This window comes from Selaginella moellendorffii, unplaced genomic scaffold (assembly GCF_000143415.4).
Source record: "Selaginella moellendorffii unplaced genomic scaffold, v1.0 SELMOscaffold_17, whole genome shotgun sequence".
Taxonomy (NCBI): Eukaryota; Viridiplantae; Streptophyta; class Lycopodiopsida; order Selaginellales; family Selaginellaceae; genus Selaginella; species Selaginella moellendorffii.
Window position 1 is genome coordinate 2,210,482 of NW_003314278.1, and position 27,344 is coordinate 2,237,825.

At 44.9% G+C, this 27,344-nt stretch overlaps 7 protein-coding genes and 1 non-coding gene across 11 annotated transcripts; 3 read left to right on the forward strand and 5 right to left on the reverse strand.

The window, feature by feature from the left end:
• Positions 1–2,448: 2,448 nt before the first annotated feature.
• On the forward strand, positions 2,449–4,665 carry LOC112346764 (pentatricopeptide repeat-containing protein At4g02750-like). The gene is made up of 2 exons (XM_024676356.1): positions 2,449–2,548; positions 2,738–4,665. Exons 1-2 carry the CDS (start codon positions 2,449–2,451, stop codon positions 4,663–4,665), a joined length of 2,028 nt encoding a protein of 675 aa, XP_024532124.1.
• LOC9640305 (peptidyl-prolyl cis-trans isomerase CYP23) lies at positions 4,583–6,022 on the reverse strand. Its single transcript, XM_024676526.1, has 8 exons — positions 5,896–6,022; positions 5,718–5,831; positions 5,501–5,649; positions 5,350–5,422; positions 5,017–5,106; positions 4,924–4,963; positions 4,780–4,868; positions 4,583–4,724 (listed from the first exon to the last, which is right to left on the reverse strand). Exons 1-8 carry the CDS (start codon positions 5,989–5,991, stop codon positions 4,704–4,706), a joined length of 672 nt encoding a protein of 223 aa, XP_024532294.1. The 5' UTR covers positions 5,992–6,022; the 3' UTR covers positions 4,583–4,703.
• A 33-nt stretch (positions 6,023–6,055) lies between these two features.
• On the reverse strand, positions 6,056–6,127 carry TRNAH-GUG. The gene has a single exon. It is a non-coding gene; the product is annotated as a tRNA-His (tRNA).
• A 127-nt stretch (positions 6,128–6,254) lies between these two features.
• LOC9640306 (ubiquitin-conjugating enzyme E2 28) lies at positions 6,255–7,191 on the reverse strand. Its single transcript, XM_002971734.2, has 4 exons — positions 7,040–7,191; positions 6,795–6,922; positions 6,597–6,701; positions 6,255–6,495 (listed from the first exon to the last, which is right to left on the reverse strand). Exons 1-4 carry the CDS (start codon positions 7,107–7,109, stop codon positions 6,352–6,354), a joined length of 447 nt encoding a protein of 148 aa, XP_002971780.1. The 5' UTR covers positions 7,110–7,191; the 3' UTR covers positions 6,255–6,351.
• A 97-nt stretch (positions 7,192–7,288) lies between these two features.
• On the reverse strand, positions 7,289–8,617 carry LOC9640307 (probable E3 ubiquitin-protein ligase RHA4A). The gene is made up of 3 exons (XM_024676264.1): positions 8,191–8,617; positions 8,030–8,124; positions 7,289–7,901 (listed from the first exon to the last, which is right to left on the reverse strand). Exons 1-3 carry the CDS (start codon positions 8,398–8,400, stop codon positions 7,478–7,480), a joined length of 729 nt encoding a protein of 242 aa, XP_024532032.1. The 5' UTR covers positions 8,401–8,617; the 3' UTR covers positions 7,289–7,477.
• A 114-nt stretch (positions 8,618–8,731) lies between these two features.
• Positions 8,732–9,843, forward strand: LOC9640308. 2 transcript variants are annotated; one of them, XM_002971515.2, is made up of 3 exons: positions 8,732–8,836; positions 9,185–9,405; positions 9,550–9,843. In XM_002971515.2, the coding sequence occupies exons 2-3, from the start codon at positions 9,226–9,228 to the stop codon at positions 9,721–9,723; spliced, it is 354 nt and encodes a 117-aa protein (XP_002971561.1). In that variant the 5' UTR covers positions 8,732–8,836; positions 9,185–9,225; the 3' UTR covers positions 9,724–9,843. The 2 variants fall into 2 exon arrangements, with proteins under 2 accessions (XP_002971561.1, XP_024532033.1); XM_024676265.1 differs by having other exon boundaries at positions 8,732–8,810.
• On the reverse strand, positions 9,779–12,701 carry LOC112346722 (uncharacterized protein DDB_G0271670-like). 2 transcript variants are annotated; one of them, XR_002992559.1, is made up of 3 exons: positions 12,145–12,701; positions 10,004–12,053; positions 9,779–9,949 (listed from the first exon to the last, which is right to left on the reverse strand). XR_002992559.1 is itself a non-coding variant. In XM_024676263.1 (2 exons), the coding sequence occupies exon 2, from the start codon at positions 11,970–11,972 to the stop codon at positions 10,134–10,136; it is 1,839 nt and encodes a 612-aa protein (XP_024532031.1). In that variant the 5' UTR covers positions 11,973–12,053; positions 12,145–12,701; the 3' UTR covers positions 9,781–10,133. The 2 variants fall into 2 exon arrangements, 1 of the variants encoding a protein (XP_024532031.1); XM_024676263.1 differs by having other exon boundaries at positions 9,781–12,053.
• A 1,834-nt stretch (positions 12,702–14,535) lies between these two features.
• On the forward strand, positions 14,536–15,790 carry LOC9640309 (chorion class B protein M3A5). 2 transcript variants are annotated; one of them, XR_002992575.1, is made up of 4 exons: positions 14,536–14,698; positions 15,084–15,255; positions 15,324–15,481; positions 15,553–15,790. XR_002992575.1 is itself a non-coding variant. In XM_024676468.1 (3 exons), exons 1-3 carry the CDS (start codon positions 14,560–14,562, stop codon positions 15,418–15,420), a joined length of 408 nt encoding a protein of 135 aa, XP_024532236.1. In that variant the 5' UTR covers positions 14,536–14,559; the 3' UTR covers positions 15,421–15,518. The 2 variants fall into 2 exon arrangements, 1 of the variants encoding a protein (XP_024532236.1); XM_024676468.1 differs by lacking the exon at positions 15,553–15,790 and having other exon boundaries at positions 15,324–15,518.
• The last annotated feature ends 11,554 nt before the right edge of the window (positions 15,791–27,344 follow it).

The following is a 27,344-nucleotide window of genomic DNA, read 5'->3' on the forward strand; positions in this document are numbered from 1 at the left end:
GCCATTATTTCCCAATTATTTAACACTGCAGATTCATCATGCCTTGCACATCTTTTAAAGAGTGTAGACCCTCCAACTTAGAGAATCATAGAGCCACTTATGATGGTTCTTTCACCTTATTAATTTAGATGCTACTAGACCCATTAGAGATGCCATATTTATCTCAATTTTACTACTTATTTTGGAGTACTTGTGTCAAATTGGACACAAGTATTTTGGAGTACTTGTGTCAAATACTTAGAGTCCCTTTATATAAGGATTACCCTTTTGGAATTTTAATATTAACTTCTCATATCAATTTCCTAGGTGTCTTTGACACTTTTCATTGCACATTTTGTATAAATATTATTTCTTAAAGAGTTCTTAACTTGGATGTTTGGCATTTAACATTAGCATTAGGTTACATAACTGTTCCATCTCTTGGATCTTTCACCTTTCACCAAATTATAACACTTGAAAATCCCATCCCTTGGTATTTTATCACCTTTCCTATAATCCTTTAACATCCACCATATAGTGGTTTCTTGCATAATTTATCATTTGAATTCCTTTAAATTTTTAGTTATTAGTCTTTTTTTCTATCCATTGATTATTGCACCAAACAATCTAAGATTGCTACTTCTATCCTTAAGGTATTCTTTTGTCTTAAAAAAGGCTTTACTTTTACAAAGTCCATGGAATGTTCACCCCTAATAAGTCTCACTAACATTTTCCACTTTAGCAGCATTTATAGCAAAATCTTATGACTTTTTCATGGGTCCTTTCTTGGAGACTACTTTTTTGGACTCACAATATCATTTTATTGTCATAGATCATTTTACTTAGATGTCTTTCTCATTTGATCATTTTGACTAAGTCATACTATACCATTTGTTTAAATCACTACTTTGAACTAGAAATATTGTTCCTTAACCTAGTTTGTCCTTAATTATCTAACCATTAGATATTTTAAAATAAGTATTAGATTTACTAGATTTAAAAATTATTGATCATGATCACGAAGGCATCCCCTATATTTTGCAGTGTGCCCAAGCTAGCCCTTTTGGCCAAGGGTCCATAGCAACTAAGATTGGTGTATCTCATTCACCACAAATTTAGTGTCATTTGCCCTAAAGTGTTTAAATTAGATATAACAAACTTTCACACTAAACACTTTAACTATGCATCATGATTCTAGGGCATCCTTTGCTTGGTGGTATATCCAACCAAGCCTCTTTACTAATAACCTATGATGAATGAGTGCCTTTATATTCTAAACTATCACCACGCTTTAGTGGGTTGGCACTAGAGGGTTGGGATTTGAACCCAACCTCTATATATGCATTTATAGATAGCATCACACAAAATGTTTAGTGTATTTCCTTATGTAGGTGCACCAAATTTATAACTCTGTTAATTAACTTTTATTTCATATCTGCACTATGGATCACACCTTAGGAATTTGAACTCCCAACTCCTTTCACTTGATAAGGTAATTAGTTAGCCTAGTCATGTATGGACTCCTCCATGCTTAGCCTTATGGACCACCCTTTTTGAAATTAACACCTTCAACTAAGGTTATTGTTCCTTTAACTTACAAATCCCATTTAGCAAGTCACCTATGGTTTTATTCATAAGTGTGAAAGTCCTCAAATATTGACTTTTGTTTAAAGCTATCTTTTTGAACATGTAAGAATTATTTCCTCAACCTTAATATCCTCACCTCATAGTAATCTTCAAGACCACATTTCTAATACACTACTTTAATTTTGTGCACTCTTATGAACTATTTACACTCGTTTTTCTAAGTTGTAATTTACCCAAAATTATCTTTGGAACATTGAAGAAACTTCATTCTTAATTTGTTAAAGCCTCTCTTTTCACAAACTTTCTATCCGTCATTTAGTCTAATATGGATAATTCCATATTTTAGACTTTCCTTAGCACCATGATTGCAAATAGTAAAACCCTCGAACACCCATTTAATTCCCCACTTCCAATTCATATAACCACATTATGTTATGTATTTTGATTTTCATGGTTCAATTATATCTGTTTACTACTTGCTATTGACTCTATACATTCCCTTTTTATTTATTCTCCTCCATGTTAAGAATGTAACTTTGCATATCCTTAGCATATTTTTAGAAATGAATTGGACCATGGCTCTATTTTCTCCAAGTCCATTGTGTTCCTAGCCTTATGCCTTGACTGGGATGGAGAATCTCCCAAGCTGAGGCAAGTGCCTAACAGCATTATGCACATAAGAGGATGTTGCCAAGTTCTTAGGAAGAAATCCTATTTGTGATACTAGTGAATCAATTATGCAAGAGTAGTGTTTGGATCAAACTTACATAGATACTTAGAGAGAGTGAGGTGTGAAGTGCATATATAAGTCATAAATTTTTATGTTAAATATAGTTAAGGCTCATATTTGTCAATAACTATTTTCTTAACACAAATGGAAGGATGGGCATTTTGCCTTGCCTCACCTTGGTGGCCCATCCCAAAGCCATGCTCCACGGGGAAGAGGAGAGGATCGAGAAGCTTGCGCTACTTTTGAGGGAGTGTGGGAATTCTGGGGACTTGAAGAGAGGGAGACAGATTCACGCCCTGATCAGCAGCACAAGCAGCAACAAGTTCCTCTCTAATTTGCTCATACAGATGTATGGAAGATGCGGGAGCCTGGTCGAGGCACGGGCGGTGTTTGATTCGATTCCCCAGCCCAACCTTTTCTCGTGGAACATCATCCTTACAGCATATGCCCAAAACGGGCATCTGCAAGAAGCCCAAGCCATGTTTGATCGAATGCCAGATCGCAACGTCGTTGCCTGGACGACAATGATCTGTGCGTTGTCGCAATTTGGGAGCCTTGCATATGCAGAGCGTCTGTTTAATTGCATGCCAGGAAAGAACCTAGTAACTTGGAACGCTATGATTAATGCATATGCCCAAAATGGGCATATGTTCAAAGCGGAAAGAACTTTCTACTCCATGCCTATTAAGGACACGGTCTCTTATAATCTAATGATCCAAGGCTACGCGCATGAAGGAAACCTCAACAATGCGGCCAGGATTTTCCAAACCATGCCTCTTCCAGACGAGATCTCATGGAACACGATGATCACAGGTTTTGCACAGAACGGGGAACTGGATCTCGCCAGGGAGTTCTTTGATAGAATGCCGAATCCAACCGTGGTTTCGTGGACTGCGCTTTTGGCGGCATATGCACAGAGCGGCCATCCTGGCATAGCAAAGCAAATATTTGACCAGATGCCGCTGAGAAACATCGTGTCTTGGAACGCAATGATCCAGGGCTACGCTCAAAGCGATCGTTTAGAGGATGCGAAGAAGATGTTTGATTCCATGCCAGTACACAACATTGTGACTTGGAACGCACTGATCGCAGGATACGCGGAGGGTGGTCATCACAATCAAGCCAGCAAGATCTTCCAAACAATGCCCAAGAGGGACATTGTCACTTGGACCACACTTCTATCAGCCTTTGCGCAAGCTTCTCAGGTGGATGACGCGAAGAACTCTTTTGATGCAATGCCGGAGCACAACATGGTTTCTTGGAACACAATGCTCCAAGCTTATGCCTTAAACGGGCATATCGATCTAGCTGCCAACTTGTTTAGCTCTATGCCCTTCCGGGACGTAGTTGCTTGTACGGGCATGATTCAAGCATTTGCTCAAGCCGAGAACCTTGACGATGCCAAACTAGCCTTTGATCAAATGGAGAGTCACAACGTCGTTTCATTTAACGTACTTCTGCAAGCGTATACCCAGCTTGGGCATCTGTGTGAAGCATTAGCATTGTATAAGACAATGCCAGAGTGGAGTGTGGTGACTTGGAACACGGTAATACAAGGTTACATTCAAGAGGGAGACCTGGAGAGTGGAAGACAATTGCTTGATGCCCTGCCTGTAAAGGACGTGGTTTCGTGGACAGCCATGGTTGCAGCATACGCTCAAAGAGGGTACATTGAGGAAGCTAGAGTGCTGTTCGAGAGGATGCCTGTGTGGAGCGTGGTCACTTGCAATGCAATGATCTCTGCATATCCAGCCCTGCTTAGCGAGTCACTCGCCATCTTTGTCACAATGCTCGATCGAAACCTCATCACCTGGAACTCGATGCTGGAGATTTACGCGCAGACCGTTCCAGCAGTGAGGAGAGTGGCGGCTGTTTTCAGAGCGATGCCGGAGCAAGACGTAGCTTCGTGGAACACACTGATGGCGGCACAAGCTCGAGCTGGCTATGGTGGAGTCACTGTAGAGCTCTTTCGAGAGATGACCCTCCAAGGCCTCGAGCCAAACTCGGTCTCCTTGGTGCTGCTGCTCAACGCTTGCAGCCACAAAGGCCTGCTCCACGCTGGCAGCTCCCACTTTCTCAGGATGAGGGACGACTTCGGCATTGCTCCTTCGTCGGAGCATTACTGTTCGTTGATCGATGTTCTCGGGCGGGCTGGAGAGCTCCAAAAAGCAGAAGAACTTATGAATGCAATGCCATACCTGCCTAGCTTTTCTGCATGGGGAGCGTTACTCAGTGGGTGTAAGATCCATAGTGATGTTCGACGCGCTACGGCTACTGCGAAGCATATAATCTGTAAGGTTGATTCCACTTTTACTGTTCCTTATGTGCTGCTCTCTAACATTACCAAGTTAGCAGCAAGCAGTCTGTAAAAATCAAATACCACTCTTGAAACAAAATCCAATCCGGCTCAAGGAAGACATCTCATTCTCTGCAGAAGCACAAAATCCATGAGTAAAACATTGTTTTGTTGAAGAAGACCAAACCTGTTCCTCCAGCTCATTTGATGCTTGAATCAATCTTCTCCTCAAAATGGACACTTCGTCCTCGCACTTTAAAGGAACAGGATCCACATCTGAAATTACAATTACTTTAGGTGAGTAAAGGACTACATAAAGCGAAGGAATTACCATAGTAGTACGTCGAAAGAATGGTTACTCGTTCCTGGGGCTGAAATTTAAAACAGAGATGAAAACAAGAAAAAAATAAAAACAGCCTCGTACCATCACAAAAATCCCTTCGCGCTTTGTAGGCAGCTCTTGGAGGAGTTCTAATGTTTCAAATCCTTTGGTCACCTTCCCAAACACAGCGTACTGCAAAACAAAAAAGGAAAACAAGGAAAGGTCAACCTTGTACAAGCGAGTAAGATGAAACTTGTTTTGCAGTGTCTGAAGTCAGCACCATTATTCTGATGCGTACAAATTCTCTGCAAGTTTACTCTAGCATTCTTCTTTTCTAGCGCAGCTGTTTACATGCGTACAACAGTAGCAGCTGCTTTGTGTTACAGAAGAATGCAACGGGAAAACAGCATAAAAAGAAAAAAGAATGAGACTTACCTCCCGATCAAGGTGTGGTGCAGAACCAAGTAAGATTGAAAACGACGATTGAGCGCTGTTTGGATCACTATACCTGAAAAGAAAAGCCACAAATCACTTGAAATTCTCCATAAAACGAAAAGACCATAAACACAGAGAGAGCTCACCTCACCTGCCCATGGATAAAATCCCACGAACATGTTTCACGTCCGAAAACTCCCCCTTGATCGTTTTCTTCCCCTCCTCCATCTGAGCTTCATTTAGAGGAGCCTTTCTTCCTCCAACAACATCAGCGACTTGTGCAACAAATCCTTTGTCGACCTTCTCGCCAAAAAAAAAAAGAAAGAAAAAAGCGAAGAAATCGGTGACATTCTCCAAAATCTATATACCCTGAAGAAATGGTTCGTGTTGTACGCTCCGAGCCTGACAAGCTTGAAAATGTGCTCCACGGTGACGGGAGCAACATCGGGATAGAATCCAAATTCAATGTCGCCATACTTTGTCTGCCAAATCCGAGAGAAAAAAGGCTTTGAGATCTGAGGGATGAGAAGAAGATCTACACATTACCTGGAAGACGACTCGAGTGGATCCCAGCTGCGGCTCCGCCACAGCCGCCGCTGCCGCGCAGGCTAAGCACAAAAACCCTATTCTCCAGAGTGCCATTTCCAACGCTTCTCTTTCCTCACATAAAAATGAAAGTGTTTTAGGTTTAAAATGTTAGAAAGATTGTGGCTGCTGGGATTCGAGCCCAGGTCTCCACGGCCACAACGTGGAATTCTTACCACTAAACTACAGCCACCTCAAATGACATTCACACTGAGAAACCACTTCACATAGGAGAACTACGTTGCGTACACTTTGTTTGATATTTTGGAGTAATTATAGACATGATAGAACTTCTATCTACAGCAATGAAAGAATTGCAACGCATAAAACAAATACTTCAACTTATATAAGCAACCAAAAGGTATCACAAACATCATAGCGAGCCAATGCGTCCACAAATCGCCGCTCCTTCCGAGCTCATCCCATGGCGTACTTCTGCGTCCAGTTCCTGGCGGTGGATTCATACTTGGGCCTGTCGGTCTTGTACATGTGGGCGATCTCGGGGACGAGGGGATCGTCGGGGTTTGGGTCGGTTAGCAACGAGCAGATTGATAGCAGCACCTGGTAAATCGATCGATCGAGCGAGCGAGAGAAAGAAAAGGAACGAAAAGCCATTTAGAACACGAAACCTCTCTCTTGGTTTTGTCGAGGAAAGAACAAACCTTGGAGATTGTCAAGGCGGGGCTCCACTGCTCCTTGAGAATGTCGAGACAGATGCTACCATTGCTATTGATGTTGGGATGAAACACCTTTGTTCTGAATGCCACCTTGGAGAACCAAAAAGAAAAAATCGAAGACGAAGAGACCAAACAAAGAGCAAATTAGGAACTGCAAAAGATCGCTCCCAGAAAAAGCCATACCTTGGGCGGCTTGAACGGATAATCCGGGGGGAAATGAATAGTGACCAGGAACACACCGCCCGCGTAGGGGCTATCGGGCGGACCCATTATCGTCGCTTGCCAATGAAACATATCTTCCGCCACGGGACCTGCGAATCGCGCAAAGCAGTGAGATCGATAGATCGACGAGATCGTCAGCTAGAAATCAAGGCAAAGAAGGAAAATCCCGACATCAAAATCCCATGGATTTTGTGGCGCGCGCTCACCTGCGCTGCACGACGTGGGCGGATCCTTCTGCAAGTCCTTCAATTCCTTGAGGATTCTCTTGGACGCCATGGCCGCGGCAGCAAGCAAATCGCAATACCCTAGTCGCTCCCCCACAAAACCCTAACAAGGGCACGCAAGAACTTTCTAGATAGGCTAGGGTAGGGTCCTTTCTTTATGCTGGTTGAGCGCAGGGTCGGCGATGGTGATCCTTCGTGAACCAAATCAAGATCACAGCGATCAAACTTACATTCCAGCTTGGAGAATGGAGAACTTCCACTCCTCTAGATCCCAAGAGATCTTACCTTTGTTCTGGAGTAAAATGTTACATGCAAATCTAACGGTCCACAAACCTTCACTGAAGAAAAACTCGTGATGGTTTGCTCGATCCATGGATTTCGATCCTCCACTCTTTGATCCACTCTAAGAGAAATCGCATTCTACCGCTCAATCTGGATTACATGCTGCTGCTCGATCGCTTCGCCGATCGATGACGACCGGGAGGACCTGCTGGATCCTCGCTTGTGTCGGCGATCGCGATTGGTTTCTTCGTCTTTGATGGAGCCGTCGCCACCGCCGCACGGATCTTCCTCGATGCTGGGCTGCTGCGACTGCTGCGATTGCTGCGATTGCTGCGATTCGGCTGGAGGAGAGGCGGATTGGGTGGGATCGTCGGCGTCGTCATCGTCGGCGAATGCTACAGGGACGATTCGCCCGCTCTGGAGCAGCGATGTTCTACAGATTGGACACGTCGAATTGCCCGCCAGCCACTCGTCGATGCACTCGACGTGGAATGTGTGCCGACACGTTGGGAGCTGCTGGAGCTTCTCGCCGATTTGGTACTCGCCGAGACAGACCGCGCATCTGGGTCAAAGGAAAGAGTTCTTAACACAAAAGTTCTTCCGTGAACTCCGGGAACCTTACTTTATAAGTTCCAGATAAAAGAGAGAGAGAGAGAGAGAGAGAGCGTGAGAAAAGAAAAAGAGCTTAACTGTGTATCTCCGCCACGGGTCTCCGCGAACTTGGCATCGAACACGATGGTGGGAATGTTGTCCCGGAAGGATTTGTTCAATCCATGGTCTAGCGGCTGCGTGAGATGGATCACATTTTCAATCCGGAAAACAAAAGAAAAGGAAGAAATCGAGATTTTTACCGCGGCGAAGAGACCCCTGGCGAAGAACTGCGCACGAATCTGGGACACGGCCCTGGCGTTCCTCCGGCGCTTGTAGTAGAGCAGGCAAAAGAGCAGCAGCAAAACGAGCGTGAAGAGAATGGGCGTCGCGAAGATGAAAGTCTGGTAGAGCTTGAGCTGCGAGCTCGTCCCCGCGTTGCAGCTAATGCCACACGCGGACTGGCTCGACATGGAAGCTCTCACTTCTCTGCGAAATCTCCCCCTGTTCTTAGCTCTCCTAGAAACTACTCGCTACTCTCTACTTCGATTTCTGTCCAAGCCCATTTGGCCGAATCAATCTCCCAGAGTCTCTCCTTACCTCGATCCAAAAGCCGTATCGCAAAAGCATCGCAAAACAACGAAGCGCACACAGGCACTCGAAGTCAACCCACGCAGCGAGATCGGAATCGAACCCCTATCAACGAATATGCGGAAGAACCATACGCGTTCGGAATATGCCGTGCTTCTGGAATTACAAGTCACTGACTGTGTCGCCACGAGTTGCGAATTTAGGGTTGGAGGGCGAGGCCGACGAGCGGCGGTCGAGGCGAGCTCTGCTAGGTAGGGATTTTGCTGCTGCGCGTCATCGTCACAGCTTCGAGGTGCGAAATCTTCTGCTACCCCACTCGTGAGTCGTCATTTCTCGCCACTCTGTCTATTTCGTGATTGTTTGCTCGTCCTTTGCTAATCGTTTTGCCTCCTCGCGTTTGAGACAATCATTTAGAAGCAAAAGCCCGATTGCGCGTGATGATCTTTCCTTGTTTCTCTCCTTCCATTGCTAGTGTACCGCATTTTTGCTTGTTCTTCCAACAAAACTCGTTTTGTTTATGCCCAGCGACGATCTTCTCTCTTGTTTTCCTTTTCGTACATTTCTTCTCATGGTAAAGCTGGAATCGTGATTTCTTCCTGCTACGCTTTTACTCTTTGCAAAGGTGTCCGTCCACCACCTAGAAACGCTGCGCTCTGTGTTTGGCAGGATGCACTCAAGCACACGCGGGCCAGCACCAGCAGCGGCAGATGTCCCTTCGAATCAAGGCCGTGGTCGAGAACTTTGTGAGACAGCTCAAGGAGGCACTCGAGGCTGACATGCGAGACCGGATCATGAAGGAGAGAGAGATGCAGAGCTACTTGGAGGAGAGAGAGCGCGAGGTGGCGGAGCGAGAGGCCGCGTGGAAAGCTGAACTGTCCCGACGAGAGGTAGGCCTCGCACCTCACCTTTCTATCTCTCTCGCTTCTTCTCTCTAATCGTTGGCCAGCGAGAGCTTGTCTTCCGGCCCCTCTCCTTGGTTTGTTGCAGCGAATTTTCTGTTCGCTGACACCTGTGTCTTGTGGATTTGGCAGGCCGAGATCGCCAAACAGGAGGCCAGGCTCCGGATGGAAAGAGACAATCTCGAGAAGGAGAAGAGCGTCCTCATGGGGACTGCCTCGTCATCGGATAATCAGGATGGCGCTCTCGAGATCACTGTCAGCGGCGAGAAGTATAGGTGCCTCCGCTTCTCTAAAGCTAAGAAGTAAGCTCAGCTAACTTCTCGATTCGATTCTTCTTCGTTGTCTTTCTCACACTTGTCAATATGTAAACTTCGATCGAAGACCGATCTCATTTAAATACTCAGGCAAACATCTACATTCACAAAACTTTTCTGGATCACACCCTCTCGCAGGGCCCCTCGCTACAAACCTGGGCCCAAAACTCTCTCAACAGCTCGCTACAAAACTTTCTCAGTAGCGTCACTCTCATCATCTGATATGTATAACTTAAGAACAAAAATAAAACGAAGGAAGAAAACTTATGTACCTGACTGAAACTGAAAAGCCGAGTTCCTCCGAGAGTTCTCAAGACCTCCAAACAAAACTGGCTCCCAAAATTCTTGCTTCTCTAGTCACACGCACCGATCCATTTTGATCGCTCGCTTCGCTCACACCCATCACACTTGTATCGTCGACAAATCGGCGAAGTACTCCAAGTCCATCTCGTCCTCACCGAAACCATCCCCGAGCATATCCAAGTCGAGATCCATACCACCAACGCCGCCACCCCGGCCACCATCATCGTCCCCATTGAAAGCCACCCCCAGCATTTGCAGGAAATCGTCGTCAAACATAGAGTCCTTGCTGCTGTTCTTGGACACCTCCACCTCGAGCTTGAAAGTGGAGCCCGAGTCCTCAGTCATGTACGACTCACTGTCCGTGGTACTACTCGTGGTCGTGGTCGAGGTCGTGGTAGTGGTCGTGGTAGTAGCCGCTCTCCGCGAGAGCGAGCGGACCAAAACGGAGCTCGGCGAGTTCGCCACCATGCTACTGCTGCTCCGGCTGAAGCACCTCTTCCGAGTAGCCGCAGCCGGCGACCTCTCGCGCCCGCCGGTTTTGTCCGAGTTCTCGGCCACCACCATCCTCGACGACACCACCGCCCGACTTTTCTTCTTGGCTCCAGATCTCGCCACCGTCGTCGGCAACTGTTGCCGGCTCGCCTCGTCCTCATCCGCAACAGTGAGATGCGAGGAAGTACTGCAAGATCCCACCGTCGTACCGCACGGAGACGCAGCACGAGCCTTGAACGGCGATTGCGCTTTTGACGAGCTTGGGGGCCCGGGCTTGAGCAACAAATCTTGCTCGTCATCCCCATCCTCTTCTTCTTCTTCCACCTCCTCCTCGATCTCCTGTTGCTGCTGTTCATCCTCGTCGTTATCTCCGCCATCCTCGTCCTCTTCCTCGCCTACTTCCTCGCAAGTCCCGCCAGCATACGGCGTCGAGAAGTTCATCACGCAAACGTCCTTTCTGGGAGGAGGAGGCGCAGCAGCAGCAGCGCTAGCAGCAGTGGCAGTCGTAGTAGTAGTAGCAGCACCACCACCACCAACTTTTCGCGGCGTGCCGCCAACTCTCTCCGATCGATACGTCGTGATCTCGTTGTCGCTGTTCTTGAACACCACCACCTCGCCGGGGGCGAAGTTGGTCTGCGCGTTATCGCCCCTCAAGTCCCGGGCCTTCTTGTCGTAGGCTATGGCGGCCTCCTCGGCGGTGTCATACGTGCCCAGCCACAGCCGGGTGCCTTTGAAAGGATCTCTAATCTCCGCGGCCCACTTCCCCCACGGCCTCTGGCGGACGCCGCGGTACTTGGACTGCTGGCTGCGTCCCTTGCCGGGCTTGGCGCTGGGGACGAGCTTCCGGGGCTTTCTATTCGCCACCTCGGACACCACCTCGGACTCGTTGGTCTTGCACGGCGGTATGCCGCCCGCGTCATCCTCCTCGTCCTCGTCCTCTTCCCGGCTGCTCGCCATTGGAGTCATCAACGCCTTGACGTAGCTGCTACTGCGGTACGCGCCGCCAATCTCCTCGCTCTCGCTCTCGTCCGACGAGCAGCCGCCGCCGCCGCCGCCGCCGCGAGCTTTCATGCTCTTGCGCTCGTCATCGTCGCTCGACGACTCGGTGGCTTCCGGATCCAAGCACACGACGCGCAGCTTTCTGGGTCGATACATCCGGCTGTTCCTCCACAGGCTCTCGTGCTCATCCTCGCTCTCCACTGTTTCCTCCACTCCGACTTGGATGAGATTCTCCTCCACCACTATCAGTTCGTCATCGCCGCCGCCGCCGCCCCTGTGCTTCTTCGCGATCGCGCACTGAGCTGCGGCTACCTCTACTTCTACCTCCTCCCACGCGTTCTTGGCGGCTCTCTTCCCCTTCTTGCTGGCTATGGCTGCGGGCGCGACCACGCCCGCCTTGAGCATGACGCTCAGTGGCCTCGATGAGCGCATCTGCGGCCCCGGCATTGTGCTCCGCGCGATGCCCCGTGCTAGATTGCCGCTGGCACGCCGCCGCCGCTAATGGGTCGATCGGGAGGCGTGCCTTCACTGTTAAAAAAATAGAGCATGAGAAACCAAGAACAGCGAGAAGACCGAAAAAGATCCATGCACCGCTGCGAGAGATTCGAGCGATTCATACCTCGTGAATGGCCGACTGTTGAATATGGGCGTCGATCTAAAGTCCCGGAAGGAGAGGCGCTTGGTCTTGAGGAGCTGCGGCGACAGGAGCACCAGATCCCTTTGGCGATTCGTGTTCGTGCTCGAGAAAGAGGCCCCAAATCCTTGCTGCGAGGAGGGCGGGCACGAAGAACACAAGAAGGAAGAACGGGATGAGGAGGAAGAACCAGAGCAGCGGCCTGTGAGCACTACTGCGGACGAAGATGCGAAGGAAAGAAGAGGCATGGAGAGCCGAGAGGTGGGATTCTCTGTGGGATTCGATGTCCAGGCCGGGCGCTCTTCGCGCGACAGAGCTCGCTACTTCAGCTATGGAGGACGCACAGAAATGCCCCGCTGTGCGATTCGCGATCTTTTCACTCTCGAGCGCCCGCTGGGTAGAAGAAACTCGCGCGAGCTCCGGCTATGGCGGCCAGCGTCCTCCTCCTCTCTCTCTCCTTCCTCCTCTCTCCTCCTCTCTCACCCGCTCCTCTCGCCTCTTTTCTTTGCTCAAAGGCTTTTGGTGTGCGCCGTAAAGAAACATGGAGAGGCGCCTATCCGACGTGTATGATCCTTATTAGCCAGCCGCCGTACTCGAATATTCATTTCCGTACAAGTGGGGCGGCGCCACGTTTTCACCAGGTTGGACCGCGATTCTTACTTGCTTGGGTCTCAAGCCATCTGCCATGTGGCGGGCATCCAGTTGTCCGCTGCTATTTTAGGGCGCGCCTTCCCGTTTCGTTGTCCATTCTTAAGTATCCTAAAGTGGCGCGCGATTGAGCGATACCCCTGGACAAGCCGGATTAATTACCGGTTAGAAAATGAACGAACCAAATGATTCGGCCGTCAAAAAAATAAGATTCAAGACCCGGTCAATGCCATTCTGACCGATGTCTAGTCCAACGCTTAAGACACCAAATCGGTTTTGCTTTGAACCCCATTCTCTTGTCTCCAACTCGCCGAGACAAACGAATCAAATGTAGGCCCACAACCAAGATAGAGGGGGGAGACGTGTTCTCAACGCCTCAAACTCTCCTGCGGATTAAAACCCTAACCCTAGCAGCATCGGGTCAAAGGATTGCGATTTTCCCGCCATGCCGCAGATCCCACGTGTCCATGCTTTATTTGCTGTTGCCAGCTGTGAAGACCGGCTTTTTCCCGCCAAGACAAGGCCGGAAATAAATATCTAGCGGACCGGAGCATACAGAGCACATGGTAAATCCATTTTTTACACCGTGCCCAAAGTATCTATCCCGGGGCGGCGCTACCGCAGGACGCGGGGTATTCTCTTTACCCCCCACCGGGTAAGTAAAAGTAGGTGAGTTTTCCTTTGTATTTTTGTTTACTGGCAGGCAGTGCCAGGTGCTGCGGCGAGTATGGCGTCCCTGACCGTCTATACAAAAAGCTTCCCGTCTATACAACATAAAAATACGGCATCCCCCTCCTGGGAGCCATCATTCTTGTTTACAATGCAATGCAGCGTAGAATTCCTTGTATACGCCTGTGCCGTATGCCGGGCAGGCCAACAAATAATACAAACTTGTCGTATAAAAATCGGGATTCAAAGGTGCCAAGGTTGACGAGACCTCGCGATTACGATCGCCACACATGAGTATTCAACGTCGTAGCAGACAGTAGCAGCTGGTGCCTGTCGGATTCCTGGTATATTCACCGCGTGGGATATTCTTGTCCAGGCCTTTGACGGGCGGTCGCGGTTTCGTGATGGATGGATAGATGGATTAGAAGATAGAGCGGTGGTTCTCGTTCGTTGAATCCCCTGGACAATAGGGCCAAACGAAATTAGGGCTGGCCTCCTGGCTGGAATAAGAATGTCTGGATTTCTGCCAGGGGCGGGCATTCACTGCTCAAGTTGCCCTTCCCTTAAAAACTTCCCAAAACACGACTCGATCGAGCTTCCTCCCTGGCCACCTCGCCCGTACGCGAATACGTATGCCCCCCGTAGACGTCACCGTCGGTGATTAACGGCCTGCGCAAGACAACAAGAGAGGGGTGGGCATCGTACCGGATAGCAATGGTGGCTCTTGTTTTGTTCGTTTCGTCGACGAGCCCTAGGGTAGAAATCTTGCGTTTTTACCGCTGGGCGGGGTAAATTTTCTCTGTTTTATGACACGAGCCCCGTGATCCAATTCACAATGGACAGGAGAAAATTTTCGCCTTGCTCTTCAAGGAATTCACGGGCAAGGATTTTTGTCACGACACACAGGAACAAACAACATGATTCTTTCTTCCAAAGTTTCCGAGGATTCCGTGCTCGTGTAGTAACACTCCGGCACCATATTCCGTTCCGGAATGCGGCGAGCAGATGGACGGCTTGGATGTTCCCCAGTGCAACGGGAGCTCGGCACAAAAATTTAGGGCTCGTGGGTGGCTTCCTAGGGCGATGAAGCGCCGGGAGGAGATGGAGCGCGGGCTGCTGTGGAAGCTACCGCTGGTGAAGTCGTCCGAGTGGGGTAAGCTCGGCCCAGCTTTCGGCGCTGGTGTGGGCTGCGGTGTCGGTGTCGGCGCTGGCATTATCGGAGGTAAGCTCGCGATTGTTTCATCGTGGTATTTTTTTGCTCGCATTCATGTAGCATAGCGTGTTTCATGTTTTTTATTCTCCGGATCCAGCTTGCAGTGTTGGCTGGATGACTCCTTTAGTTTTCTATGGTTTGAGTCGAAGGCCAATCGATTATGCCGCATATCTGAGCTTAATTTTTCTGGATTTGTCGACTGCTTGGAGAGAAATCTTTTGTTTTCTTGTTTCGTATGGGCTCGGTGAATTGAATGAGCTTCTTCAAAGTCAGCCTATCTTTTTCTTTTTTTTCTTTTGGAGATTGTCTCGCTCTGGGTCGTGTCATTCTGTATTATATCTCTTTTGTTTACGCCATTCAATACTCATTTGTGCGATCCGTGTCTGATTCTCAGGTGCCGGCTTGGGATTTGGTTTCCCGGGATTTCAATTCGGAGTGGGCTTAGGTGCCGGATGCGGCATTGGTGTCGGTTTTGGATACGGGCTTGGCAAGGGACGTGCGTACGATGAGAATGGAAGCTACAGCAACATGGGTAGATATTCAGCAAAAAGAGCTGCTTCTAGCGGGTAAGTTTATCAAACTTCTCTTTTTTCTTTGTTTGAGAGCTCAATCTATGTCGCCTTCACTGTGACAGTGCCGAGATCCGTGCTATAGTTGACGACTTTGTGTCTGGGATGCGGCGAGCTTTGGCGAGCTGGGAGAGTGAGCTGCAAAAGAGGCGGAGGTCGTGATCGTGCGTCGCTCGTTCGTTCCTCGTTATTCTTTCGTGGGCCTTCACTCACTCACGCAGCGGTTCGTAAATATAAAGCACGCGCAGTTTTTCCTCTCTTTTTTTTTGTTTCTTTTTTAAGCTTTGCTCTCAGCGTGCTCGCTCCCTCCGCGTCTTGTGAGACTTCAGGCAAGTTCCGTGTAGAGCCCGAGCAACAAAATGAAGACCATCGTTTTCGCTTTCCTGCAAGGAAAACTCCTACGGCTTCCGGACAAAACTTTCTCTTGCTCAGCAATTCAGAATGTCTTCACTGTAGTTTCGACAGAAATCACAGGTTGCAAAAGCTATTGACGTGACGCATACGTTCGGGAGTGTGTCATCTTCAGACAAAACTCTCACGGCTCTCTGTACGGTATTAGTGAGATAGCGAATGATGTGCTGCCACCAGAACTGAAATCACTACCATAAAATCTCTCTCTATCTATCTATATGCTGTTTTGATAATCTTGTGGTGCCCATCTTGAAACGTGAGTCTGATGGATGCAAGAATGCAATTTGGATTATCTTACAGTGTTCCACTTCTTGCCATCTTTGTGCTCCTTTCTCACTTGCCCTGGGGAGCTCCTTCTACCTAGGGTGTGCAATTTGTAAATTGCATAACTCTGATTGGCTGCTTGATATATAAGTTTTATATATATATATATGGATGTTCATGGAGGAAACCATAAGTTAAATTTGTAAATTGTGCAAATTAGCTACTTGATATATGAGTTTTTTATATACATAAATGACTCTTTGATAGAAGAAACCATGAGTTATAAAATATAAAGTTGCTGTAGGATATTCTTGGATGATCAATACAATTGTTTATCTTTGCAATTCAAAGCATATCAAAATAAGTATATTACATTTTAATCTATAAGCAATCAGACACAATAATTTCAAAGAAGGGTTCATTAACAGAAGTACAATTTTTTTTGTCTTAGAATACTTGGGTTTGAATAATATTATATATAACATTTTAAGAAGTTTAAAAACCTATATTTAATATTAAAGAAGTTGTAAGACCCTAGTACCCAATTACACTTAACTCTAAATCCCAAGCTGCCAAATTGACTATAGTGACCGCAGTACTATTCAAACTCAAGGATATTTATATAAGTGATTAATTTTTCCATTCTACTTTAATCACTTAACCACACCTCTGACCATTTGGAAGAGTCTCATTCACCACTTTCATAAGTTTTATTCTAAATTTGGGGACTTGCTAGCCTTGAGAATGGCACCTATTCCACTCAACCTTTGTATTTGGTCCAAATGCTCTATGTGTCCGACCCCTTGACTGACACTGAAAGGTACCATCGACATATCAACCTGTTACATTAAAGCCATGCCCATTCACCTTTGTCACTAACACCACTTGCATCATAGTCTTGTCTTTCAAAGACTAGGCCATCCATTCGGGAGTGATTGTCCTAAATCCACTCTTTAACATTTGTAGAATGCTTATAGATTTAAGTCCTATTGGTGCACTCACTACGAGACAAACACACACAACATACAGTGCTGATTCAAGCTTCACCCAGAGCTTCAGCCTCCATCTTCTCAATGTGCTCAACAACATCCTTTTGCTGATAACTCCACACCGCCTTGGGGTCCAGAGACATATCAAGAGCAGTTGGAGTGACAAGCAATTGAGGTAGCCCCTTCGTCAAGCAAAGGCAAGGCACCAGCCTCATCAATCAACATGATTTTGGTAGCCCAGGAACTCTATAGGCAACAGCAGCAAACTGTAGCCACTCAAGCCCAAGTGAAGAAGAAGGTAGCCACTCAGCCTACCATAGATCCCCCGGTGCCGGTTGAGAGCGAATCTCTGTTGGCATTAGGCCTAGTGACACAAAGGGTGGCTTGTAAGCTCCCCTTCAAGTCACTACTCTCTTCTCCTTCTGAGATCTCACCAATAGCTATTCCTGTTCTGGAGTCGGTTCTTCAACAATTGGTTGACACTCTCGTCACCTTTTCACTCCAAGACATATTGTGTCTTGTCCCAGGATTCGGCTAGTGTTTAGAGGAGTTTGCATAGTCAGGAACACTAGAGAGCACTCTCAAGAGGACTCCTCAAGAGGGGCACATTGTCGACATGACAAGATATGGTGGAGATCCTGGTCCATTCTTCGTCCCGGTACAGATTGGTACTTCCTCTTGTAAGATGGATGCTTTGGTTGACTCTAGTTTTGGAAGCAACATTATCTCTCTTGAAACTGCCCTTTTGGCATGGCTACAGATCATTGAGAGGTCCTCCATTGTGCTCAAAACCTTTGCCAACCACACTATTCCTCCAGCAGGCATTTGCTGTGGTGTCAAAGTCTCAGTACAAGGTGTTATTTTTGAGGTGGATTTCCTTGTGGTTGACTACCAACATCTTGGAACATCCTCTTTGAAGGACTTTATCATCCTTGGCCACTTATGGCAAGTCACAGCCCATTGCACTATTGACAGCGCAAAAGGCAAGATGGAAATTAGTGATGGAACCTATAGCACCACTTTTCTCAACAACCACGGTAAAGCTCTTTCTTAGCAAGCTTAGCAAGCTCTTCCTTTTTCTTTTTCTTTTTCTTCCTTTCTTTCACTTTACTTTCGTGGCTACTTTTTTTACTTTCAGAGGGTGTTTCTCCATTGGACCGTGGCCTATGCCTTGGATTTCACGCTTAGGCTACATTGCTGTTTGTATAGAGGTTCCTCACTTGGCTCGGTCTATGTTCTAGGTTCTTTGGCCCTTCCCTTACCATTACTACACCCCACACATTCCCCTCACTCATTCCATATCATCTACACTCACAGTTCCATCACCACTCACTTCCAGCAGCATTGCCCACACTTATCTCTAGATGCCCGTCTTGCATCTTTCATTCTTTTACCATCATTCACATCTCCGTTTGAGGTCATATTTACACCATAACACAGACACACATATGTGCACCAGTAGCAAATGACACCACCTCATTTGGATGTGCCATTTCCGAGATATCCTTACGACCATTTGCCGACAACACATTAGCTTTTTTGGAGGAACCTTCTTCCAACCAAGTGAATCTGTTCACTCAAGGCACCTAGGTGGATCTTTAGGCAAGGCCACAGAAGCCAAAACCACTTTCTTCTATTCCAGCACTCAGTAGACACATGCCACCTCCTTTTACTAGCAACCCAGTGACCTCACCATCCTTTTCAGTTGATAACTTCTTCAATCCGACACGTCAGACTAGCCATCATCTCAGCGCTCCACCATATTACTCCACCATATCGGTGCTAGAGTAGGTGCAGGAGTAGGAGTGAGAGCAGGCGGTTACTGGTTATAGGTACTTGGCTACTAGTTACTAGTTCCTGGTTACTAGTTACCGGCTACTCCGAGAGGTCAGCACTTACTCTACAGGCCAACAGTTATCAATGGCCACCTTTTCAAAGTGCCACCACCATCTTGGTGCTCCACCATATCACTCCACCATATTAGTGCTGGAGCAGGCACAGGAGTAGGAGCGAGAGCAAGTGGTTACCGATTACAGGTACCCGGCTATTGGTTACTAGTTCCTGGTCACCAGTTACCAACTACTCCGAGAGGTTAGCGCTTACTTTACGGGCCAATATTTATCAATGGCCACCTTTTTAGAGTGCCACCACCATCTCGGTGCTCCACCATATCACTCCATCTTTCATCATTTCCATATTTACCACCCTTGGGCAACACATCCCCTCTTCTACCTCTCTTTCTTTCTCCATTTTAGCCAATCCTTAGAGCATACTGGAAGTTATCAAGAGGCTGCATTTGCATATTACACTTTCCTAAGCCGAAATCCAGATACAGGTTAAGTTCTTTGGGTACTCACACTCTTTTTCCTCTATTTTCTTCCTCTTTTCACACTTTTTCTATACTTTTCTTCAACTTCAGAGTCTAATTTGACTATAGGGTTTCTTATTGGGTTTTCCTCCCTATCTCCAAACTTCATACCTACCTCTTTTCTTTCTTTTCCACTTTGTTTTCTAGAGTTTTTACTATTTCATGCAGCTACTAGCACTTGGCATCAGTAGCAGAGGTACACTCTACACCCTTCGAAGGGTTCTTGCACGTCTGGAGCCAACACAATCCACCATGGTCACATGTTAGGGCGTGGCCACCAAGAGAGTGAGAGAGAGAGAGAGGGGATATTCTGGTCCTTAGAATATTCCCCATCTTCCTTGTATAAAACCCTTGCCTCACAAGGGCAAGGGGGGGGGGCATTTGCGAAGAGCATTGAAGCATTTCTTATGTTTGAGCGAGCGTTGGGGGAGGCACCCTTCCTTCCCCCAACATCACCCCATAGCCTGTATTAGTATTCAGACTCAAACTCGAAAGGATTCAAATTCAAATGGACTCAAACTTGGACTTAGACTTGGACTCAGTCTTGGTCTTCTGAGACGGACCCGAAATAGAAATTAAGACCAAGACCTAGACTGGGACCAAGACCAAAACATAGACCGGGACCGCTCCATCTTAGACTTCATCTCGAGTCCATCTCGGACTTCATCTCGGGTCCATCTTGGACTCCATTTTGGGTCCATCTCGGACTTCATCTCATGTCCATCTTGGACTCCATCTCAGGTCCATCTTGGACTTTGTCTCGAGTCCATCTTGGACTCCATCTCGGATTCCATCTCAAACTTTAGCTTGGTTCCACCTCGGGTCCATCTCAAACTTCTTCTCAAACTCTTCCTTAGACTCTATCTCAACACTTCCACATGTCATATATTGGTCCTATTGTGTCCCTTTTCTAGAGACTTATTTATTGCTCGCTTCATACTTGTTCCTTGAGCCCTTCATTAAGAGTTCCATTCCCACTCTCGACTTTTTAAGTTGAAGCTTTTAGTCTAAATGTGTTACACTTGTTTAGCTTTCGCTTCAGCCACTACCACGTGGCACCCTTTCGGCTCTTTGGGGCTTAGGGATTTGTATCTCACAACTTAATCCCAAATATCTCAAGAGTCAATCGAGTAAATTAGATTTGCTATATGTCAATGTCAACATATGGCATGATTCCTCAGTCAACTAACAAAATTGAACTTGAGACCACTCTAATACAAAATATATTCTGAGACCACTCACCCAACCCAGTACTACGCAAACCCATTAATAAGCATTTATTGATTAGAAAAGAGTGTGCATTTTTATTCATAGGCACTTTCCCTCTATATTTAAACCCATATAGATTATTTCTTGAGTTATTCTCTTTGGTTACTTATAGAGGTTTGACATCTATTAGTTCTGTTAAAGAGGTTTTAGATTCAACTTTATTAGTTAAAAGAATCACACTATATATTGAAATTGATATCTAGTGGTTTTATTAGAAAGATAGGTATGGTAGTGTAACCTCATGAGTTTAAACTTTCCAGGAAGTCCAAACTCAAGAAGTTATATTTGGTATCAAAAAGGGTCTTAGATCCAACTCTATTGGTTGGTTAGAGGAATTACACCATATGTTAATTGACATCTAGTAGGTTTAGTTTCCTTTGGCTAAGTTCAACCTAAGGGGTAGAGTGTTAAGAGAGCAGGCCTCTCAAGAGAGTTGTGGCTCTTAATTTTCGTTCACTAGAGCGTAAATTTACATGGAAGCATAATTAATTATAAATAACTAACTTGAGAGATGATCTATAGGGTTTAAATATAAAGGGAAAGAGCCCATAAATAAAAGTGCACTCTTTTTTCCAATTGATTAAAGGTATTAGGATATTAAGGGTTAAGTGTCTTTAGATTTGAATAGTACCGAGCTTGATGACTTCTTAGGAAGTCCAAACTCAAGAGCTTACAGATGGATTATGAACAATTAAGGAGAACAAATAAAAAGATAATCCATTAAAATTCTAAAACTATAAAAATATCTTAAGCATTACTATGACTTGATTAATCCTCATGTAGTCTTTGTAGGAAGTGGTTCAGTAATTATGAGGGAGTGTTGTTTTTTAAAGTGGAAATATAGATTGATATAAGTTTCAACAAGAGAAATTTATTATTATTTTAAAACTAACTTCTCTTTCTACTTTATAACAGAGATCACTCAGCTCATAATGCTCAAGAAACCCTTGATCAAAGCTACCTTATTTCAAATACAAAAGAAAATCTTCTCATCCTCACTAGTTATTTTGAGATTTCAAAAGGTTTAAAAGACCCTCAAACATCCTTCTATTGTCTTTTGAAAAAGCTTGAAATTATATAGTTAAATTATTAAAGTGCAAGACAACTAAACCTTATACTAAAAGTTGAATTTCACCCATATTTGAAACTAAATTTATACCCACTTGGACTAAGTGCAACTCTTATTACAGAGAGATAAATAATTTAAAGTATTTTTATATCCCTTATTATTTTCAGAGAATTCATTAAGAGGATCCCACTTAGCATCACTTAGCCAAAACACTATACTTCCTTATCTTATGAAAAATATCAATGCTCTTAAGTGAGTTCTCCGATAAAGTGGGTGGTACAAAGCATTGTTGATCATATAACTAACATGCTCTACTAACATTCCTCTCATTCCAGGCACATACTCTACTAACAAGCAACAGACCAATGAAGTAAATTTTCCCTATTGTGCCACCTTGAAGTTTAAGGTTTACATTATAACAGCTAAAGCAAGATTTAAACCTTTAACATTTGCAAGAAGGTATGATTAGTATTTTGAGTAGGACATAATGTTTGTGAAAATGAATTCTCCTTTTTTATATAATGGCTACAACAATATAAGATACACAAGTAACCAAGCTTTCCACCGTAGTCACTCTCTCATATGAGAGATATGTTCATTGATACAAATAAAAACTAGTGGCAAATGAATGCTATACAAATGGTAGTGAATAGCTTGGATGAATGTGTTTATGATCCATAATATAACTTATGCATGGCCTTATTAGACCCATGGGATATAAACATGATTGATATGGATATTAGATATCAATATATATACCATTCTATGCAAGAAAGAATATACTTAAAATATTTAAAATATTTATACCCTTCTAACCAATAGGAATAAAATATATGGCACATGCAAGGGTTGCGAGTCAAGTATCAAGCAATTTACAAATTGTATAGTATACTATTGGAGGTTATTATGGTGAAGTGGAAAGTTATCACCTTATTTGCAAGAATTGAAACACAAACCCAATGATAGTTAGCCTTAAATATCCCAAAACCATTAATCGATTAAAAAAAGGGATACACTTTTATATATGGGCTTTTTCCCTTTATATTTAAACCTTTATAAATCATTTCTTGATTTTTTCCCTTTGATTGCTTACAATCCATTACGCTTCTCTACAAGTTCACGCCCTTGTGAATGAAAGTTGAGAGTTGCAACTCTCCCAAAAATCCCACTCTCTTAACACCATACCCCTCATGTCGAGCCTAGTCAAAAGCAAGCTAAACTAATATCAATCTTAACATATGGTGTGATTCTCTTTGCTAATCGAGGGAGTCGAACCCAAGACCTCTCTAATACCAAATGTAAAGTTATAAATTTAGACTTTCTAGGAGGTTACCCAATCCAGTAATATTCAAATTCAAGAATGTTTAACCCAAACCCAAGCTCGAGTTCGAGTTCAAGTCCGAGTCCAAGTTTGAGTCCGAGTTCGAGTCTAAGAGGGTGAAAGCCCAAAGCATTCATCTCCCAGACCCTAGGAGGTTTGGTGAGCTCCAAAAGTATAATAGGGGGAGGACTTCAGTGGAGCTAGTTTGGCTAGGAAAGGCCAGTTTGGCCCAGGAAGGCTGTACCCAGGTGTTGGGTGACAGGATAGCCACTGGGAGGTCCAACGCTAGAGTGAATATAGACCATCAAGCGGGGTAATTTGGTGAAGTGTTCAAAAGACGGCTGTAGTTCTTTTGGGAGATTAAATGGTCGATACAAGTATGGGTGGCACTACTTACTTGGATACCTGGCATGGCTCAACGGAACCTCGCTCTAAGCCCATGGCTAGAGCACCCAAAGGTGGAAAGTGGGGAGAGTACCCATGAGGCTCGCGTAAGGCTACGGTGTTCTAAAATGTTTTCCCAAAGTCCCAGACTATAGAATGGAAGAGGAGCAATCCTCTGGTGTGGTGACCAAGGACACGGTCATGTGGTGATAAAGTCTTAGAGGACAGTGGGACTTAGTGGTCGGGCCTATCGGCTTTGTCTCAGTGGTAGTGTAGGCAAACTCAGCCATAGATAGAAAAAAGACTTGGTGGGGACTGTGAAAGGGATATTGGGAAAGGCAATTCCCCATATCTGGGGGCATCTTAAGGAATAGATCTTGGATGGTCACTCTTGGATAGATGGCCTAGTCATTGAGAGACGGGACTGCGATGTAGGTGGTGTTGAACCATTAGTATGACTAAGGTGAAGGGGCATGGCCTTAGCGTAACGAACTGGTATGTCAGTGGTACCTTGGGGTGTTGGTCTTGGGACCGGACACGTGGAGCACTTGGACCAAGTGCAAAGGATGAGTGGCATGGATGCCATTTTTGAGGCTAGCAAGTCCCAAGTCCTGAATTAGAGTTAAGGAGGTTGTGAATGAGACTCCTCCAAGTGGGCGGAGGTGTGGTTAAGTGACTAAAATAGAATGGAAAATTTAGTCTCTTACAGTTAGCTATAGATGTCTGGCCCGAAAATCTTATTACTAGGGAATAGAAATTAACTATTAGAGTGCCCTATTATATAGTGACAATATAAATTATATTAGTCTCAGATGAGCTAGGTCAACACATTATAAAACACAAATCTTTAAATCCCAAATTGGAGCCCAAAATGTGGTAGCGGCCGAAGCAAAAGCTCAATGAATGTAGCATGTTTGGACTAGAAGCTCTAAATTAGGAAGTCGAGAGTAGGATTGGTACTCATAATGAAGTACTTTTATTTGTCATCAAATATATCACCATTTGATATTAACATCAGAAGGTCCTAGAAATGGATTTATCCTCGAGGAGTAGCATGTCAAGAGAGCATGGATCTCCATTTCAGTTCAAATAGGAACATATAAGCAATGTAATGGATAGAAAGGGGCTAATAAAGGAATGACTTTAAGATGTTGGGAATAGTAGAAGGTTTTTCTTAGAGAGTTAAAGATGTAACACATAAGCGTTTGATTTTGCAAATGGGTAATAAGCCTAATACCCTCATGAGCGAATGGTTCAAATTAAAACTAATCCAATGACTATTAAAATCCTATATAGCTATGGTTGTAGTAAAAAATTATAGTTGTGATTATAAGAATGATAAAAACTCCTAGATAATAAAGGAGTAATAAGATTCTTCTCATATGGTTGAAGATGGTGTTCAAGGATTTGAGACTAAAGTTTATGACTGTAAGAGGTCAAATATAGATGAGGAGATATATCCTTAAAATGATAGCTAGGGCTAACTCTAATAAATATTGAAACAATTTAAAGAGTTAAGGGTGTACTTAAAGGATGAGTTGGTATTTTCATCATTTGAAAGGATAAATTCTAAGAGGCAAAGGTAATTTATGTGGAATAAAGAGTAATTAAATGTTAGAGTAACACTTGCAAGGATGGTTGAAACACATTTGGAGTGAGTGTATTATACCCAATCATGTATTGGGAGGATTATGAGATTTAAGTATGTGAATACTAAGCATCTCATTGATGGCGGAAGGTGCTATACTAAAGTCATGAAAAAGTGTTTATGAAAAAAAACAACTTTTGCAAAGAGTTCTAAGTAAACACAAGAGTGAAGTATTAATCAATAGTTAGCATAAGAAATGACAAATATGACTTTTGTAAAAGATATAGATATAAGTGAAATATGTCATGAGGATAGACCCATAGAGTTAATAGTGCAGAGACACCAAATATCTCAAGAGAAGATGCTTTGAAATCAAGTTGGCTAATTCATGAAAACCTCTCACTAAAAGAACCCCAATAGAAATGGGTTTAGCTTAACCTAAGCTGGAAGGCATAAGATTTGTCAAGACCCCCAACAAGATCAAAACTGGAAAATGTAGAAGACAAAGAGAAAAACTAGTGGAAACAAAGAAGAAACCTTAGATTGGTGTTAATTCAGATTGTGGAGAAATGGAACAAGGCTAACCTATATATACTATAGGTTGATGAAGCTTCACCACTCTTAGATCGAGGATGGCTTAAATATAGTTGAGGTCGAGGAGGTGCCATATCATCATCAAGAATGTGGTTCGAGACTCATGAATCGGGAAGAATAGAGAAGTGTCTCGAGAGTCAGGAATGAAAAGAATGAGGACTGGGACGAGAAGGATAGCAGTGGTGGAAGTCCTGAACAAGGTTAAGAGAATGAATCAGGTTGTCTGAAGGTTCCCAAGTGCATTCCTTAGGTCCGTAACCCTTCTAGTCTACCAGATAGTAGAGTTTAGACCGTGAGATCTTGGAATCAAGGATGTCCTGAACCTCGTACTCAAACCCATCCTCGAGATACATTGGTGGAGGCGGAGGAATGACCAAATTTGGAATAGGACTGGGAATATAAGACTTAAGGAAAGAGGAGTGAAAAATAGGGTGAATTTGATATGATGAGGGAAGTGCAAGGCGATAAATGACAAGATTAATGATGGCAGTGATAGGGAAAGGACCGAGGCATTTGAAATTGAGTTTGGGACATGGCTTGGTGGTGGAGATATTTTGCCAGAGGAGCTAGATTTTATCCCCAATATTGTAAGGGGGACAATCCTGATGATGGACATTGGCAAATGTTTTATGAGATTGTTGAGCACAATGGAGGTGGAAGGAGATGGAGTTGTGGATTTCCTGGAGATTGGAGATAAATGCCTCAGAGCGAGGATTTGAACGAGAGGATTTAGATGGAGAAGGAAGTGAGAAATTGAATCGAGGATTGCAGCCAAAGTTTGCAAAGAAGGGGGAAATTTGAAGGGAGGAGTGAATAGAGTTGTTATAAGAGAACTCAGCAAAGGGAAGGATATCGAACCAATCATCCTAATGATAGTTGATGAAGCACCTCAGGAATTGTTGTAATGTCTGAATTGTTCGCTTGGACTGTCCATCAGTTTAAAGATGATACGTTGAAGAGAGGTTGGCCTTCACTACAAGCAACAGCAAGAACCAGTGCCAAAAATGAGAGATGAACTGAGGTCCTCAATCCGAAACCACATCTGCGAAAATCCCATGAAGTCGGAAAATTTCCCTGAATACCAATTTTGCCATGTCCTCACCCAAAAACTCCTTGGTACACAGCAGGAAGTGCGCCATCTTTGTGAAGCGATGCACCACAACTAAAATGCTATTGAAGCCTCCAGAACTCAGAAGATCACTCAAGAAATCCATAGAGATGGATTCCCAAGGATCTGAAGGGACCGGGAGGGAACAAAGCAAACTTGAAGGAACGTGGCGAGGTACCTTATTCTGGGCGCAAGTGTCACAGGAGGTAACAAAAGCTTTGATGTAGTAGTCCATATGGGGCCACCAAAAATCTCATGTAACCAGCTCATAGGTTTTTGCAATGCCGAAGTGACCAGCAGTCGGGCTATCGTGGCACGCCATCAGGACCAACCATAACCCTAAACCCTTCAAGAACGTGAAGCTGCTCCCCACGGTACAACAAGCCATCTAAGAACTCGAACTCATCAAATCGCTAGCAGTCGGGAGTCACTAGGTATCCATCTTGAAGATGGGGGAAAATGTTGCTAGCGAGATTGTCGAATTGAAGATTGTTTCGGATCGCATCCATCAAGGAGGAGTCCTAAAGGGCCAGGGAAATTGCCATAACATGAAGCCAATTAGGACCGAGGATAACCTGATCCTGTTGATTGAAGGTAGAATTACTAGGCCTGAGACTAAGATAAGAGCGTCTTGAAAGAGCATTAGGAAGGCCCTAAAGCTTTCCAAGTCTATACTTGATGACAAAGTCAAACCGACTCAAAAATTGTGCCCACCTTGCCT

What these genes read in the sequence shown, in the direction of transcription:
- LOC9640307 (XM_024676264.1), bottom strand. Translation starts at nt 8,400, where the DNA reads ATGTCGAGCCAGTCCGCGTGTGGCATTAGCTGCAACGCGGGGACGAGC. An exon ending in CCAGGGGTCTCTTCGCCGCG is followed by an intron (nt 8,125 to 8,190) that starts GTAAAAATCTCG and finishes CATCTCACGCAG; the next exon opens with CCGCTAGACCATGGATTGAA. An exon ending in ACCCGTGGCGGAGATACACA is followed by an intron (nt 7,902 to 8,029) that starts GTTAAGCTCTTT and finishes CCTTTGACCCAG; the next exon opens with ATGCGCGGTCTGTCTCGGCG.
- LOC9640305 (XM_024676526.1), bottom strand. Translation starts at nt 5,991, where the DNA reads ATGGCACTCTGGAGAATAGGGTTTTTGTGCTTAGCCTGCGCGGCAGCG. An exon ending in ACACGAACCATTTCTTCAGG is followed by an intron (nt 5,650 to 5,717) that starts GTATATAGATTT and finishes TTTGGCGAGAAG; the next exon opens with GTCGACAAAGGATTTGTTGC. An exon ending in TCTTTCGACGTACTACTATG is followed by an intron (nt 4,869 to 4,923) that starts GTAATTCCTTCG and finishes TTGTAATTTCAG; the next exon opens with ATGTGGATCCTGTTCCTTTA.
- LOC9640309 (XM_024676468.1), top strand. Translation starts at nt 14,560, where the DNA reads ATGAAGCGCCGGGAGGAGATGGAGCGCGGGCTGCTGTGGAAGCTACCG. An exon ending in CGGCGCTGGCATTATCGGAG is followed by an intron (nt 14,699 to 15,083) that starts GTAAGCTCGCGA and finishes TCTGATTCTCAG; the next exon opens with GTGCCGGCTTGGGATTTGGT. An exon ending in AAAAGAGCTGCTTCTAGCGG is followed by an intron (nt 15,256 to 15,323) that starts GTAAGTTTATCA and finishes TCACTGTGACAG; the next exon opens with TGCCGAGATCCGTGCTATAG.
- LOC112346764 (XM_024676356.1), top strand. Translation starts at nt 2,449, where the DNA reads ATGGGCATTTTGCCTTGCCTCACCTTGGTGGCCCATCCCAAAGCCATG. An exon ending in TGCGCTACTTTTGAGGGAGT is followed by an intron (nt 2,549 to 2,737) that starts GTGGGAATTCTG and finishes TCATCCTTACAG; the next exon opens with CATATGCCCAAAACGGGCAT.
- LOC9640306 (XM_002971734.2), bottom strand. Translation starts at nt 7,109, where the DNA reads ATGGCGTCCAAGAGAATCCTCAAGGAATTGAAGGACTTGCAGAAGGAT. An exon ending in GCCCACGTCGTGCAGCGCAG is followed by an intron (nt 6,923 to 7,039) that starts GTGAGCGCGCGC and finishes CGCGATTCGCAG; the next exon opens with GTCCCGTGGCGGAAGATATG. An exon ending in CCGCCTTGACAATCTCCAAG is followed by an intron (nt 6,496 to 6,596) that starts GTTTGTTCTTTC and finishes TCGATTTACCAG; the next exon opens with GTGCTGCTATCAATCTGCTC.
- LOC112346722 (XM_024676263.1), bottom strand. Translation starts at nt 11,972, where the DNA reads ATGCCGGGGCCGCAGATGCGCTCATCGAGGCCACTGAGCGTCATGCTC.
- LOC9640308 (XM_002971515.2), top strand. Translation starts at nt 9,226, where the DNA reads ATGTCCCTTCGAATCAAGGCCGTGGTCGAGAACTTTGTGAGACAGCTC. An exon ending in CTGAACTGTCCCGACGAGAG is followed by an intron (nt 9,406 to 9,549) that starts GTAGGCCTCGCA and finishes TGGATTTGGCAG; the next exon opens with GCCGAGATCGCCAAACAGGA.